Raw genomic sequence first — 18,494 nt, forward strand, 5'->3', positions numbered from 1 at the left:
ATGTGAAATTTCGAGGACGTTTATTAGGCACATTTTGTTACATGAGAGAGAAGAAGGATATAACGTAGCGAGAAGTAGAAAGAGAGCTATCCGTCACCATGGATGTGGAGCAAAAGAAAGCACCGTACACACAGCGATACAAGTGATAGAAAAAGACATTGTAGAATAAGTTGTAGATGTACACGTCAGACGTGCATTGTCAGTAATATTTATCATATATAATAAAAATTGAAATCATGTACTGATTTTTGAGTCTACTAATTTGTATTTTATTATTAAAAACACATACAACTAAAATAAGTGTTAATTATTTGTGACAAATTTGGCGTTTAATTTCTAGAATTCCATTTTAATTTTGATATTAATTATTAAAATCAAACACTGATTTTTAGAGTCTACTAAATTTATTATTATTAAATTATTATTATTATATTATTATTAAAAACACATAAACATAAATTTTGTGACAATTGTTTTGCCTTGTTATAGCAAATAAATCATATTTATCATTGTGTTATCAAATATTGAATGAACATAATATTTTTAATGCAAATTTTGTATTTCTTCAGAGATACTCTCTCTCTCCATAAGTGTTCTGTAATCTCACACCTTGGATACAAGTGTTATTTGGAAAAACTCGTGAAAGGGTTAGTAATGCAAAGAGTCAAGAAATCCAAGATTGTGATACAAATACAAATGTAAGAACAGTTACCTGAAGTAAAACTCCGGAGTGGGCATCTACATTGGGCCATGGGTTCTTGACCTTGCCCAGCTCGGTCAGAATTGGAGGAACTACCTTGTACACATTAGATACGAGACGGAACAGCTTGTCATCAGGCAAATGTTTCAGGGCAAACTCACGCTGGCAGGTGTATCTGAATTTAATAAAAAACAAATTGATATTATAATTTTACACATTTCAAATTATGTTAATGGTTTACCCTGAGGTTATTATGTTGTAACCGATAGGGTTACGGGCGATGCTACAAAACTAAAATCTACTGCTGGCCTCCACCAAAGTCTGTCCGAGCTTGCCACCGTTGTAAGGGGTGGCGTTCTATACGGCCCCGTTGCACCCAGCCAAGCTAATTACGGATGGATGTGACGGAAGAAGGCGAGCCGGGAAGAACAGGTCACTAGACCGACAAGTCAACCTCAATAGGTCTAAAATGAGCTTTCCGAAACAGGTCTGTGAATCGGTGCAGAGAGGCAAAGCGGTCCAGGCTGGCGGCGCGGCGAGGTCTTGAAGAGCGGGAGCGGAGAAATGAAACGCAAGTTTCGGCAGTAGAAACAGAACAGAACTAATTTATTTAACCAAAGTGGGCCCTATATATACCTGACCGCTGTCTGCGCGTCTCTTGACAGTGGGGACGTCCGACCAATCAGCGGTCTAGGGAAAGAGACAGCCATATCGCTGTCCCTTTCTAAAGTGCACCTTAGGGGTACGGTTTTATACCGTACCGCGTGCATACACCTATTTGACAACAATAATAATTGCTAATACATTGATATTATTCCCTATACAATATTCTACATACATATACAAGAGATTCTTATCATTATTGGTTACATCGTTAACGCGATACATGAAGTTCAGAATAATTTACATATAAAGGGTACAAATCATCTGCCAGAGCCACACTAAGTTATCCTAAATACTCAAAAGCCCTTTTCAGGGCCGTGGCCTAATGGGCAGCCATCTCGCCCGCCGGGCGCCTAGAATTCCTTTTCTGGGCCTATACACGGGAAGTGCGATATGTCCTTAACATGTACTTTTGCATGTTTCAATTGTAATAAAGGAGATAAAATTTTATGGTTATAGCAAACTAATGGTAGAGTAGAATTTGACTTGAGTTTGCCGTTCGGGTAATTTTTCTGCGCATGTCGTTTTGGCAATGTTCGGGATTTCGCCGATTCGGTACAGTGTGTTTAAAATACATGTTACGTTTTATAAAAAATTAAAACTTTATATTCTACCTTTCTTAAACTTCTTTCAGAAATACCACTTGCTAACGCAACTCGTTTCTGTAATTTATTTAAATTTACAGTTATTCTGTTTTTTGATTCATCTTTCATAAATTTAAACACATTTAAAATTACTTACTTTGTTTAACTGTGCAGTGTTTTACCAGATCCTATCTTAGATAAATGCGACATATTTATATTACAACACACACTTTTACACAACTTTACACTTTTCACTTATCACCTAAACACCCTGTTAATTTGTTAATGCACAAGCGAGCAATGGCCCTTCACAATATCTTAATTTAGCGCGAAAATGACCTAAAAGTAATTTATCATAAAGCGGAACAATACGAATTGTAAGGCGATGCTAGAGCGAGACGAACGACATTTCGTACGTAAGTCGTACAGCGCACTGTCAAAGTTCAACGAAATTGGGCCTACTGCGCCCAATTTCGGTGAATACAAGGTCAACGGAAAACTCAACTCTATCTTACTCTAATACCATATTATTCTGGAGATTCACTAATGTGGAAGGGGCGAATAATGTTTGCAAAGACAGGGTGGCCTGAGGTTCTATTCTCTCTGCCTACCCCTGTGGAGAAACGACATGATGGTTAGTTAGTTAGTTAAATATTAACCTGGGGTCAGTTTTCCTTAAAACGGCATGTCCGTATCCAGGCACCACTTGTCCCGATTTGAGGGTCTTCCAGATGAATTCCTTGAGTTGATCTTCAGTGGCGTCTTCACCAATCTGTTTACGCAACTTCTGGAGCCAAACCAGTACCTAGAACATGTAAAATTTTATTTTATTTGTGTACAGCATATACTTCTGATAATATAAACTAGTGATAAGGCAAATTGATGACATGGAATCTTAAGACCAAACTGCAGCTGACACAGTTTTATGCTCAATGGAATTTTACATCAAACTTTTCTGCTGCATGAAAAAATTGTGGCATTTGGTTCAAACTTAAGTTTTCAGAACTGGTTATTTAGATTGTAATGAATTTTTGTTGAAATGCTGAAAACAGTGATTATGTTTCACAGTGTGTATTAACCAAAATATATAATTCAGAATGATTGTGAGCCACTTGATTCACCTCTTGATTGGCTAATCCATGAAGGGGACCAGCCAGTCCGTTCATTCCAGCTGCAAAGGAGAGGTAAGGATCACTCAACGCCGATCCCACCAAGTGGACAGTGTGGGCTGACACATTGCCTCCTTCATGGTCACTGGAAACAACATTCGCAATAACAAATAACAATTCGTAGTCGCTAGGCGTAATCAAATCAATTATCGATCATCAATTACCTCTAGAAAATAGTGCAAATGGACAAATACATATATATATATATATATATATATATATATATATATATATATATATATATATATATATATATATATAAATATATATATTTAAATTAAAATGCCAGAATCACACGCAAACTAGTGAAGGCAATAAGAAAAATTTGTAGATGAAGCGAGTTTCTGATCTACGTTTACAGGCAATATATTTACATATGACGGGCATTGTTGACCTTACAATAAAATAATAAATGCTTGAATACATTAAAAAAACAAGCTAGTCGCACCAAATACGCAAATTACACGGGATTTTAAATAACACATTTTTCTGATATCTTGAAAACGCAAATATGAGAGGATTATAAAATTTAGGAATACAAACAAACCTTGATTTTGTTTATTTATTCAGTCAAATTATCAACATTTTTGATCTCAGCTCATGTTGAACAACGAGCATGATTGTAATTTGAAATATGTATATTTATATACAAAATGTGATATTTAACTTCAAAGTGAACATGTCAGCATGGTTCAACATAGAGCTTAACAAGCTTTAGAGATTTAGAAGTACAAACAAACTTAAATAATAATAATAATATATGTTTCACAGCCTTGTATCACAAAAAAAGTATTAGAGTAGGAACTTGACTTATTTCACTATCAGCATCACAGATGTAATGTAAAGAATAATGGAGGCTTTTCCCTTTTATTAAAATTTGCTTACTAAATGCTGCATAATTTGAATATTTGGTGCTCCATTATTAACATTAATAGTACGTTAATAGCAATATAAAATTATAAGATCACAATATCACTATATGTAGATACGTTGACTTTGATGCGAAGGGGATTTATCTGAAATGTAAGTATTATATTTGAGAAAATGGTAATTTTATATTCTTACAGTTTAGCTTTAGGCAGAGATTGGAATGAAATGATTTATTGTTGATTTGCTATTTTTACTTATCAATCTGAGTAAAGAAATCTGATAATACCTGTGGATGGTCAGATACAGTCTCATCAGCTCAGTGAATTCCGGATTATCATAACCCAGCATCTGTGTGAAGTTAGCAGACCAATCCTTGTTGGTGTCAATGGCACCGATTCCCTTCCCGTCCCTATATGTGTTGCGGTAGATTGTGGCCGCTACTACGGGCAGCTTGGCAATAAGGTCCATTGTGTCCTCATACACATACTACATGCAAACAAAATCACTCTACTAAGTTTCAAACTTACACCATAACTTAGCAAAAATTATCGACAAAAGGCTAAAATTATGGGGCTTAATTTCGAACCAAGCTATTTTCCTTTTTCTTGTGAATGCAGTTACTTATGTTTACAATTTGATGGAAATAGTAAATATATAATGGGATTGGCATTCACTTTTGGTATTACAATAAATTTTCTTTTAACCATCGTATTAATGTGACTTCAAAGATGTAGATCTGCTCCATTTAAATGACATTTATAAGTTATTTTATACTTTAGTTTTTTATACATCAAAACAATCAGATAAATATTTTATCCATCATTTAAAACAATATTATGTAGTATATTTTAGACCAAAGTTTTTCATCATTTTAGGACTATATTTAGAATCTTGTACTCTGAGACAATTTTTGCTCATTTTTGACCATATATAGCTTGCTTCGGATTGAATGAAATAATAGGTCATAATTATCACCCAAATTTATAAACCTATTTTTATTGCACTAAGCACCAAGGTCATAATATTATATTTCATGCTATGGCCCTTTTCTAACAATATTTATTTATGAGTCAACATTGCTTAGTAGTCTCATTAGTTACTTTAAGATTTTATAATAATGTTTCAAAAAACCACTTTATATTCACAGATAACATTAATATTAACATATCTAATATATCTATTGGTAAAGGTTTTATTTAAAAAATGGCATCACAACGCAGTATTTTTGTAGATATTTATGTCACTATAAACTCTTTACTTACTAGTACTAGTATTTTAGTTTCAACATTTGAAACCTTTTTTACTGTCCAGTAAATAAATAGTACTTTAGTACTAAGCACAATATAGTGTACAGTAAAGATCCGATGGTAACTAACCTCCCAGTAAGTGCTCTTGTGGACTCCCTCAGAATAAGCTTTGGCAAACTTGCTCTCACTGTTGAGGGCGGTGATAGCACTGGAGAACTGAGACATGGGGTGCACCTTAGCTGGCATATTGTTCAGCATGCTGACAACGTGGGCTGGGAGTTCGGCCCTACAAAATATAATATAATATAATTCGACTCTTTGGTTTTCAGAAATAAAAAAAAATTGTGACTACTTTTTAAATAAGTATTATTTTTAAAAAGGCAGTCATCATCTTTTTATGTAAACATGGGGCATAAAAAATCAAAGAAAATTGTATTATTAATAAACAGAAAGTTACATTTACAATAGTCAGATGAGGGATTTGAATGGCTCTTATGGATCTTTAATTTTAATCGGGATGCTTTTAATGCACAATATGAATTGTGAAATACTGAGAATAGATAACATTTATGACAATATATCCTCATAAAATAACTCGTTTCATAATTTGTGTTTGTTTTGCAAACATTAATAATTTAATAAGACTGGCATACAGGTAGCTACTTTTTTATTGATTTTTCAACATTTCACTGGGCCCCCAATTTGATATTTTTTGTATAAATTGGCAACACATAATTTACAATAAGGAGAATGCGAATTCATGGTTCGTCAGCCGTCAGATGGGTGAAAACTGACAGCAACCTTACATTTAAAATTGATCTATGTAAGAGTAAATTATTTGAGATATGGTTCATTGGGTAGTAGCTGCTTGCTTGCATGCGATGTTATATGAGTTCAAAATTAACCAAGCGTTTGTGAACATCAATTTGGATAAATTTGATAGGTCACAGGTTAGAAGGTTACAGGTTTTAACAGAAAATACGCAAATGATCTTTACGAATGAGTTGATAATTCTAAGAAAACATTAAAAATGTCAGTTTGTGGTTTAGAAATAATAGTGAAATGCGATAGAATAGTTGAATTAAAGGATTTTGCCTATTGAGGATTAGAAGGACTAATGCTGTATAAATATTTTTAATTCAATGAAACAAATGTTTAAAAAAGCTGAATACAGTTGCCAATCTTTTTCTTTTTATATTCTGGGAGCTTTTTGAATCGCCTATGTATTAAAGACTACCAATGTCGTCTGGTCTAAACTAACCTAACCTAACATAATTAGGGAATTCTGAGATTTTGACACTTTGACATACATATTTAAAAAAAAGAAGTTTGGTCTATTGTTTAACATGGTTGTGTTAAGCTACGTATTTACTACAAGTGGTGCCCCACAGTTGCAATTAGTGAATGCATTGAAACGGTCTGAGAATGCAACGGTTTTAGTGACCAGTTTCAATCGGCTCTTACAGCAAACATCACTGAAGACTGCCAATTAATGCAATTTTTGGAAGCACAATGTTGTCGATAGACATTTCAGATCCACAGAGCGCTGCATGTTCAAAATGAAGAGGATACCGAGTTTTATATCTGAGACCACGTCATCTGTGAGCCGATATGGTAATTATTACCTGTTTGCCCATTCCTTAGAGATGGCTTTGACTTGTCCATCGGTGGGTACATCACCAGTAATGAGGAGCCAGAACAAACCCTCAGGGAGGGGCTCTGATCCTCCGGCAGCTTTGGGCAGGACTTTCTGGCATTCAGGAATGGAAAGGCCTCTGAACCTAATACCCTCGTCAGGATCCAATACTGAAGTGTCGCAAATCAAGCCCTTGATACCGCGCATACCGCCATACATCTGTAATAAATGATGATGTTATATGATAATTGGTGGTATTTACCAAGTTAACAAAACATTTTAAAAATCATTTAGGGGATACAACGAAACACAATTCAATCAACGGCCAACCGCCGTAAAGGGTAACATGTCTTTCAATGCCCAATTATTTAAAAGAATGTAGATGGGAAAAAATATTTTTATAATTTATTTTTAACTCTTGACCTTTTAAGAATTTTTTTTTTTTAAAACCATGTAATTATTTTGAAGAGATACTTATTTTTTCAATGCAAAAAGTTTGAAAAAAATCAAATACGTAAAATGTTACCTGGTATTAGAGAAAATTTAGTTGCGACTTAACGTTAAAGTTGGTAACGAATACTGGACCTTAAGAAAGTCAGACAGGAAGAATTTCATAAAACAAGTTATGTTTAATAATGTCCAATGGATGCTGACAAGTTATCCCCAAAAATAGCAATCTCTTGTACATTGTCCTTATAGATGCCATTATATTAGATAAAGACATTCAAATAAAATACAATAAATGAATTGAATAATGAATTACACACCATATGCATAGAATACAATGTAGAGATGTGACGAATGGGCAACTGCTATTTTTTCAGTTACCCGATTGGGATGGTATTTGCTTAAGTTTAAGTTTCTCGGTTTATATTTTTTCCAGCTTGAGTTTTTATGTCAAATATATTAGGAGCCAAAAATACAAAATACAGAAGCAAATGCTTACACACTAATGGGCATGATTAGCTTTAAATTATTGAATCCAAAAAGTAAATAAATTAACGAATTATTTGAAGAAAAGTCATTAAATTTGCTTTTTTAAAATAGATCGCCCATATCTATAAAATATAGTACACATAGTGAAACATTGTCTTCAAAAATAAAATGCTTTCGAAGCATTTGGCAATGCAAAAATAAAATAGTAAAATTGGTAGTAAATATCGGAAAACATTAAACTCACCATATCAACATTAACCTCTCCAACTTTTGTGGCTCCATGTGACTTCCTGAATGCCTTCACTCGTTCTTGTTCAGCTGGAATCTTCTCTAACATGACAGCCTTTAAGTCAGTTGATTCCGCACTCAGGTTCCTGACCAATGCAGAGAACGCAGGCAAAGCCTTCTGCGAATATTAAAAAAAAAAACATTCATTGACCAGTAAAAATGAGTTTTATGTGAATATAGTACAATGGTTTATATTTAATATATCTTGGTAGATTCAACAAAATGTCAAAAAATATTGCTAAAAAAATGAAAATGCAGTTTTTTTTATGATGCAAGGAATTTATTGCAATCAAACCGTCACCTGTCTGCACCCAGATATTGCATTGGGTCTACACGGTGTATACTCGACTGTCAATTATAGGAAAGCGAGGTCGTAAGTCCCGCGCTATTGATTCTTAAGTGTAAAAGTAAAGTATATTTGAGGATGCAATTGATGTAATAGCTTAGGGTGAAGGCTATTACAGCTATATGAGAAAGAAAATGGAGAAGACATGTCATAAAAAAGAAAATGTCAATGCCTAGTGCACTGAGGGTTGCATAAATGTAATAATAATAATAATAAATTTTGTTAATTATATACAGCTATTTTTGTAAAATACTATCTCTGGGACGCTTCACTGTGGTTTAATTCGGGAAAAGAAGATAGTGGAAATGATTTAGAAAACAAATCTCACTCTCACTCTTTCTAACTACTGGTTGTAGAGCATTCTATCACATCGGGCCCGCAACAGCAAAGGCATGCTTGCCAAATTTAGTGCACTAGCCATGAGCTGGTAAGATCACTTCACGCATAGCAGTTGTAGCGGATCAAAGTGCGACCGATGTCTATCAACCAATTTGTCTGGAATGCACAGCTCTGGAGCCATATTATGTATTGGTGACATAAGTGGACAGAGTTAATACTCAACTCAACCCATGTACAAATACAGTTGCATATTCAGGACACAGTACTGTACATGAGTCCCTTGAAAATAAAAAATACTTTTTCCACTCGTCAATAAAATCAAAACACGATTTACAATTTCTGTTTTTTTTTCGGTAAATAAATAAATTCAGCACAATCATACATGGTAAAATGATTTGTGTTAACAATAATAGATTATGAAATTTGACAAGGTAAATGCCAATTAAATAAAAAGTACTATTTACGAGTATTCATCAGCGATCTAATTTCGTTTTTCATAGTAACCGACATTGTAGAGAAAATATAATTTATCAATTATCTTCTGTAAATTAATGAAGAGAAGATGCTGTTTTTTGTATATTATATGCAACGTAAGTACGTTATTAAGGTAAAATATATAATTTTAAAACTCTAATAAATAAATATTTTTTCTCCAATTGAAGTAACATTACTATTTACGACTCTAAAATCATTTATCCATCGAATATCAAAATTGATAATCCTTGATGCATTTCTTGGTGATATTATTTTATTGGCATCAAAGCCCTAAAGATATATTTCTTTTTATATTTATGGCGGTGATTTAAAAATATATCAGTTGTAAATTCGACGAGTATTGAATTGAATGATATAATTTTTTTTATCAACATCGAATTATTAGCGCAGGGAAAAAATTAATTATTATTAGTACAGGGCGATTCATTTAAATATAAAACAATGAATAATATATTATGAGAAAGATAAAAAATGTGATGAAACAAATTGCTCAATAAAAATTATTGGTAATTACCAGATAGCACTTATTATAGTAAGATAATAAGTTCAAAGTACTAGACATTTAGATGATTCTGTGTAGTAAATATTATTATTATTACTACTATTATTACTAATACTATTACTACTACTACTGCTACTAATACTATCACACCACTTGCTTAAGGGGTAGGCAGAGGATGGAAGTTTCATGATATTTCTCAGTGGAAATGCAGTTTATTTTTTTATAATAAAACAGGTACATATTTTTTTTCCACTTTTATTTTATTTGACCTGGTTCTTACTCTGATACTTTGTAAATGTCATCATCAGATTGGTCTGTCGGTAACAACGAAACCCGGTTAATATTTATATATATATTATATATATATATATATATATATATATATATATATATATATATATATATATATATATATATATATATATATATATATATTAATATACATGTGGAGCGAATGGATAACAAGATGACTAAGAAAATATATGTGGCAAATGTGAGAGGGAAAACAGAACGAGGACGACCGAAAAAGACTTGGTACGATCAGATCAATCAGAACCTAAAATCTGGCGGTGTCAAAAGTCTGCGTAATCGGAGGGCATGTATGACTAGATGTATGGATGTGTTTTCCATTTTACTTGCGAGTTTGTACTTATAAATAAATGACTGAAAACGTCGTTGGTTGGTGACCACTGTGTCTGTATATGATTAGAGATCTGGGTGCGTTTTGGTATTGGCACAATGCCCGAAAATGCAACTACAAACAAAAGTTACTGCTAAATACGTGGTTAAGAGTAGGTACAGACTTCTATTGAGTTATGTAACGTAATTACTTATTACATAACACATCGAATTCTAAGTCCAATTGATTTAAAGCACAAATGTCAAAAATCCCCTTCATTTGGGGTTTTATACAAAATTATATCAAAATTACCCCTGATTTTATAAAAAGACCACAAATGACTTAGGAAATTATAATTACATACTTTTATTTCCTTCTTTTTTGCTTTGAATATTTTTCATTATTTATTGTGCTCTAAGAAATAGAAAAAATTGTAATTGTACTTTCAAATTGAAGAATTGAATAAGAAATATATGGTCGGGCTTAAATTCATTGTATTGTTTCCTCAATCAGTTTTTGCATTCGAGGTCATGGTCCCGAACGTTTACTTACCGTTCGGGAAAAAATCGAACGTGTGCTGGTATGTTCGTAAAGACTTCGTACATCCGGTATCCTTGATTTGGAACTTGAATCGGGAAAATTTGGGTTCAACCTCAAACGCCTTTGAGATAGGATTTATTTAAGTTATCCGAATTATTATTCCTACTAAGCACCCATCTTATCTTGAGAAAAATTCATTCTAATTCACTTCACGACGTTAAACACAATAATTTTATTGATATCGTGTTTTGTAAAGGGTGCTCGAATTTAAAAAAAACATATTTATGCTTAATCGTTATGCGCTAGTTCGAGAGGAAAACTTAATAAGACGAAATGCATATTTGTGATTTCGATTTATCGTGCCTTCGGCGCTATTTCTTGAGAATCACAAATATAATATAAACTTACCGCAAACGCGTGAATTAAACTAAAATGGCTACGATTACCGACGCTACTTGACTAAAAGAGGGGTTTATTTAATAATACTTATCATGTATTTATGAAGCAAATGCATGAAACCAATCCTCAGAATCATAAATCAAACATAGGTATCAAGTAAGTCCAATATGTCAATGATAAGAAAATGATTTGGGAAAACATAACAGATTAAAACGATTTGGGATAATGATGGATGACCGGATAGCTAATAATCATGATAGGGCTAGATGACAAAGATACGTATAACGGTCTAAAACATTTTAAAAAATCATCTTACAAATTGAATATTTAACTAACGAAGGTAGTTATGTATCGCTCATTTCGTGCAACGATGACGTAGTTACCTTTTTTAAAACAAGTTAAATGCGTCAAAATGTGGGAAAATACTGTTTACATCGGGAGAAACATGGACAGAATTGATTTTGTGGTGAAATACTGCAAGATGGCGCGTGTGTCGTTGTAGAATCGAGTAAAATGGCGCCATTTCTGTTGCTACACGTCACAATTCGCTCACTCCTTTCAAGAACGTCATAAATCAAAAATCGTCAATTTTCAGTTGTGCATGTTTTCGGAATGCCCAGAAAATGTATCCCAGCAAAAGAGGCATATTTTTAACTTAATATTTACCCGCTACAGGGCAGAAAGCGTTGTTTTTGCATTTTGAAGAAAAGGTATTGCTTAATTATTTTTTTAAATAAACTAAATATTTTTCAAATGGAGTAAAACCTTCAGGTTTTACTTAAAAAGATCCGTTGCACAGTAAAAAGTTCAGTGAGTGGCTTGATATTTATTTTCAATATATTGTATTATATTTTTAAACTTTTAAAACGTTCTCCTGAAAAATCAAGGTTTTTTTATTTATGACGTTTTTCAGAGGAGTGAGGGAATTGTTTGAATGTTAGCAGATATTTTTTTTTGAGAGACTGACTAGGTACATTCGACGCAGTAAATTAATGTGATGAAAACTCGTATTCATTTCCAATTTATTTTACTTCTAAGAATATGCTCCTTTTTGCTTACTATATTGAAGGACGCGTTAACGTTGTTCAAAATAATAGCGTTCAATCTTTATTGTGAGTTGATAATTTCGCAGAATAGATTATTCATTGTGGATGAAGAGCTTAGCGCGGCTACCGTTATCAGCGAAATTGTGGTCGCTTACATTATCGTAAAATCTATGTATATCAATGAAAAATACCAACATAACAACTATTACTAAAAAAATATTAAAAAACAAGTGATATAATCATAGTTTGAAAAAAAAGGGACGTAACTGTTTATAATCATGGGTTTGACAAGAACCTTGTCATTATCAGGGTTAAACATGTACTGATGTTGACAAGGCTCTTGTCGAAACTGGTTGGAGAAAAAAATGTACTCATAAAAAGGTGGTTAAAAAGGCAATTTTATTTTATAAAGTTTATAAAATGTATGCCACAAAGTATCTGCGAAAAACATTCAAGAAGTGTTTTTATAGAGAAATTTCATTTTTAATAAAGATATTCGGTTGGAGAAAATTTAATTTTTACTTAGGCACTAGATAAAACGTGCATTAATTTAAATAGGTACAATTTATTGAGACGTTCAGAAGAGGAAGAAAAACAAATAAAATATGCATTTTTCTACATCAACAATTTATTTATAGGAATTAGTGTGCTTCAAGCTGACTAAATCCTGTTTATCCCTTTCACATTCAGTGTCTTTGTTTATGGAAATTTACTAGATGCATTCTTTGTTTTTGTGAATATTCACCTAAACGCGTATATGTTTTGTTACGTTTCATTTTATGTATTTTTTTTATCCAACGGATAATTTTTAAGTAAGTGTACAATTTTGTATAGAAATAAGTGTTTAATTTGAAGCATCACCTTGAGTGGTCATCTGTGACGCAACATTGCGTACCATTGACATTGAGTTCGTAAGGTCCATTGTCATAATCATTTCATGACATTACAGAAAACTGTGCGTGTTTTGTGAAACGACCATGACGTTATAAAAATGGAAATACTTATCTCAATGGATGGCGTACATGCATTTTAGTACGAGTATTATGATGTATCTGTATATGTGCTTGTATTAGAATAAATATCAATAGAAGCGGCATTCGTTGCAAGCAAAATCGTCCCTTATGACATAAATAATCCCGGATTTATTCCGATTTTCCTACAGTCCGTTTTTGAATAAGTGTAAATAGTGAGAATAATGCAAACTGTCATCTACATACATATTCATAAGTATATAGAGCAGTGGTTCTGAACCTTCTTGAAGTTAGCGAGCACTTTTGATCATAAGGAAAATTCGCGGTACACCAAAACTCAAGTTCCAAAAAACATACAAAGATAACTTTAATTAAAAACAAAACTGATTATTTTATTAGAGACAAGTTAAAAATTACATTACTTTAAAAAAAAATACGTAAAAGCATAAATACTCAAATGATTTTTTTCCAGCTAGTTGGCGTTTACGAATTTCAGCGATATTAGGTCTAATATTTGATAAAGCTACTCTCATTTCTTCATCCAAATTGCTAAGCCAAGGTTCACAAATCTAGGGTCACACGTCCTTTCAATGATGACCGTTGATGGAGCACCGTCTGTACAAATTCCCACACATAACTCCCGTGATATTTTCAATTGTTCTAAGTATGATGATATAGAATCAAAGATATCTTGACCGCTGTTGTAAAGTGTTCGCACACAACTTAACTTTGCAAGGGTGCTGCCATCTAGCCATTATATTTGCAACTCAAATCGCACAGTAAATGAGTCAACATTACATTTTGGTTTTCATAATTACGCGGAGAACTTGCAACAAGCTCGCGGAGCAACGGTTAAGAACCACTGATATATAGAGGATGTGAAACTATACCCCCAGGACTGTCAATGAAACTATCAATAAATTACAAAATTACCTAGTTTTAAAGAAAACAGCTTTCTTAAGACGTAATCAATATATTGTATTATTTTTTGACATCTCATCAAAGATGAAGAAGAATATGGAAGTCTGGGCATTTACGGGGCTTACGACCGTCATAGGCTGGTTTAACTGATCACTTTACAAACGTGTAACATTCACCAATTCTACCCATTATTGACAACCACACTACTCAAATTCTTGGAAGTTCTATATATATGAACCAATTTAGAAACCTTGTTCTTGAATCACTAGAACTTCACTAGAGACATCTATTGGTGAGATGTAAAGAAGCTTTTTATTAAGCAGAAACTCTTATATTAGTATGTGAGATCCGAATCCTGGATTATAATCACACACATGAGAGACGCCAGAAAATACCATTTTCATTTTTATTATTAAGCTTATAATTTGACCAGATAATTTATTTACAACATTTTGAGTGTGTCCAAATAGTATTTGGACACACTCAAAATGTTGTAAATAAATTATCTGGTCAAATTATAAGCTTAATAATAAAAATGAAAATGGTATTTTCTGGCGTCTCTCATGTGACTAGAAATTAGACTTTCAACATGAGAGACGCCAGAAAATACCATTTTCATTTTTATTATTAAGCTTATAATTTGACCAGATAATTTATTTACAACATTTTGTCCAAATAGTATTTGGACACAATCAAAATGTTGTCAATATATTGTACATATATTTTAACGAAGATAGTGGTTGCTTAGAAACCGGTTGAAAGTCTAATTTGGTAATAATAAGATAATAATATTATTTTGTATGTTGTAAATGGAAAATCACAAAGAAAGTGCTGCACACATTACAGTTATCGATTTTCACTTACCTCGAAATTCATTCGTTGTCCGTGACAAGTTGAAAATGGCAATCGTTCATTACAGGAGGCGACATGATGCTAATATGTACATTAGTTACCCAATAATCTCTGGGCTCGGATAGTTACATAAAATATGTAATAAGATTACCATAATACATAAAAGCAGATGGGTTAAGGGCCAGACAATTTAATTAATAACAGATAATGAAATACACATTATCGTTTTTGTTGGTAACATATTTTTTAGCGTAAACAAAAGGATTAAAAATCAGGTTCAAAATGTTAATATGTAAGAAATAAAATAAATGTCAGTTCCGCTTAACGAATGTCAGGTTAACTGAGAATTTTCATGATCACTCTCAATACATAACATTTTGAGTATGTCCAAATACTTGTTCACAAAATCTGGATTATCTCCAATTACAGAAGTTATTTTCATATTATTTTTTGACATCTCATCAAGATGAAGAAGAATATTCAGAATATATACTTCCAAATTCTTCTTCATCTTGATGAGATGTCAAAAAATAGTATCACTTTTAATATTTATGTACGATATATGTACGAGTACATATAACTAAGATATAAGTTATTTTTAAAACCTTACCCATCTTTATATACTCATCTAAAAACAGTAATTAAAATGGTTGCGTTATTAACGGCTTAACAGTTAGCCCTGGGTACAAAAACTGGTCATAATTTTATCGGCACATGACTTATCTACATTCAAAATAGGGAGGCTGGTAGAGATTATAATTATCCTATTTCATATATCTGTAAAAGTTTTTTATGATAATATCATTGAAGGAGATAAACAAAGTAATTGCGTATATAAAAAGGTTTGAATAAATTCAAATTATAGCAATAAACTGGTCAAAACAAGAAGCAACTACATAAAAATAATCTGGCGTATTGATAATTTGGAAATAATGTCGCATATAATAAGAAAGGAGCTCCAGTATTCATTTATCATACAAGAAAATCGCTATAGGAAAATATTTCTAACTTGCATATGAATACTTGAGTAAATAAAAGTTTCAAAAATGTGTGGATGCTCAACTACTGCAAAAAAGTGATCACTTAAGTGCGACTGATCACACTTAAGTTCTAACATAAAAACATCCCAATATTTCGGTCGTAAATATTATATCGTGTTTGACGTTACATAATATACTATGTTATACATGTATCAAGTTTCTGAAAATCACTCGCGTAATAAGGTATAATTAAAACGAAGGGAACTTTGATCAGACTTGATTTGGTAATAATATCTTAGTGACAATAAGGGCGCTTGTGCACTACGCGGAATTTTACTGTCCGGCAGTCCGGTTTTCTCAAATAAAAGCGACTACGACAGTTTAGCGTGATCGAGTTCACGCGCATCGATCTAGAGAAAGACAGACAGGTGCATAAGCCAATCATCCGTTTTTTTCGTGCTAACCGGATTGCTGGACTGTAAATTCCGTGTAGTGCACAAGCGCTCTAAGGCTAAGTGCATCGCTAAACGCTCAACTACTTGTCATGCATCAGTCCATCTTGCCACACCTTCAGCCAGTGTCTCGATCAAAAAGTGATTTGTGATCGCATTCAATTGCGAAGACGTTATCGCATTGTCCTAGAAATAGCTACCAAAGAACTGACTTGACATTCAGTACACATGGCACACGGGTTCTGCTTCTCGAAATAGATTCAGTGAATAACTCTCTAGGCTCGTCGCTTACTAAGTCGAAAATAGGGACGGTAAGACAGCGTAAGTTCGATATTATTATTTATACTTTCATAATACGTCCTTTTTATCCGGTCGTGATACATATCCTTTTGAGAAAATTTGCTGATTTCTAAGCAAGTCGAAAAAACAATATTTAAATATACATGTAACATAAAAAGTCTGCTTTTTAACTATTCATTTCTAATACATCTACTCGTACGATTAGTTTCGGTAATCCCTAAGGAGGGTAAGGTAACACCTTACCCTCCTTAGGGATATTTTTAAACTTATAGGTTTATATTCGTATTGTACAATATGTATAATATTTGGGTAGCAAATACAGACACACCTGTATTACGCAGTACGTGTGATGATGAGACACGTCAAGATGTCCCTCACTTGTTGATTCAGCTTTCAAAGACAACAGCTGGAGACGCGTTTCAGGAGTCTGGGTGAGGAACTCTCACGAGTCCGCTATTTTTATCATATATGATGAAAATAGCGAAGGACATTGGTACCATAAACCAAGGTAGGACTCAAAATGCCGAACCCTCTTCTAGTGGAACGGAAGGATGTTGACGACAGTCAACAGTCCGGCTTCTCCTGAGGAGTGCAACGTGGTTTTCTCCCAGCAACAAGCAAATGTTATGATAAAAATAGCGAAGGACATTGGTACCATAAACCAAGGTAGGACACAAAATGCCGAACCCTCTTCTAGTGGACCGGAAGGATGTTGACGACAGTCAACAGTCCGGCTTATCCTAAGGAGTTTTACGTGGTTTTCTCCCAGCAATAAGCAAATGTTGAGATGTTCCTGATTGGCCCACACTAGTTTATCCTGTTCCCAATTTCCTTAAAATAATGCATATTTATATGCAAAATACATATTTTTATGGGTAGGTAGTGCAGACACACCTGTATTACGCGCGTAGTTTACTTTACAGTAACGCACAATGATTACTCAAGCGAGAGAAAGTCTTCACGAGTCATTGCACGTTTGACATTGCCCCTTGATTCGAGTTGTCAAACGGGTTGCGTGAAATCACACGTACAAATTGATAGTATTTGACCGTTGACATGCGGTCAAATACAAATCAATTGGCGGCGGTTTCGATGCTATCTCTGGGTAGACGTTTCACACATATGATATCAGGGGTCAAATAAGCTGACCTTTTAATGTAATAGTAACTATTCAATAACGAGTTAGGAAGAATCCCCACGAGTCACTTATCTGGATAAGACTCAATAAGCAATTAAATTATTTTAAAAATAACAAGCGAGGGAAATACCAGCATTTATCTCAATTATATATAAACTGTGTTGTACCCGAAAAATATTATTTGGTTTTTGACCGTACATTTTTAACTTTCTGCACTCTAATTACAAACGGCTGTATAAAGGTGGAGACTGACTGGAGCATTTCGTCGTAACGTAACGTTACGATGCGAGCATTCAGGCAGTCAGTACACCGAGCCGAGCGCTCCATTCATAGTTTCGAATGCTCGGTGATGCTCGCTGCGAGCGATGTTACGACGTTATGTTACGACGAAATGCTCCGGTCAGTCTCCACCTTAAGGCTCAAACTTTTGAACAGTGTTATATACTAATGTTTTTGCTTGGTTGACAGATATTGTGTCTCAGCAATAAGCCCGCCAATGTA

General features: G+C 33.4%; 1 protein-coding gene across 1 annotated transcript in view; it reads right to left on the reverse strand.

Annotated features, from left to right (window-relative positions):
• LOC148306887 (putative citrate synthase 2, mitochondrial) overlaps positions 1–18,494 on the reverse strand; it is a 38,379-nt gene that overhangs the window by 1,059 nt on the left and 18,826 nt on the right. Inside the window, exons 2-8 of the mRNA XM_088264209.1 lie at positions 8,050–8,211; positions 6,859–7,088; positions 5,363–5,519; positions 4,273–4,472; positions 3,069–3,201; positions 2,607–2,752; positions 713–875 (exon numbers count right to left, since the gene is read on the reverse strand). Of these exons, the coding sequence (XP_088120335.1) occupies positions 713–875; positions 2,607–2,752; positions 3,069–3,201; positions 4,273–4,472; positions 5,363–5,519; positions 6,859–7,088; positions 8,050–8,211 (1,191 nt within the window). The remainder of the gene's footprint in view (positions 1–712; positions 876–2,606; positions 2,753–3,068; positions 3,202–4,272; positions 4,473–5,362; positions 5,520–6,858; positions 7,089–8,049; positions 8,212–18,494) is intronic.

Source organism: Brachycentrus maculatus, unplaced genomic scaffold (assembly GCF_059751285.1).
Source record: "Brachycentrus maculatus isolate JH-2025_06_01 unplaced genomic scaffold, ASM5975128v1 h1tg000221l, whole genome shotgun sequence".
Classification (NCBI taxonomy): domain Eukaryota; kingdom Metazoa; phylum Arthropoda; class Insecta; order Trichoptera; family Brachycentridae; genus Brachycentrus; species Brachycentrus maculatus.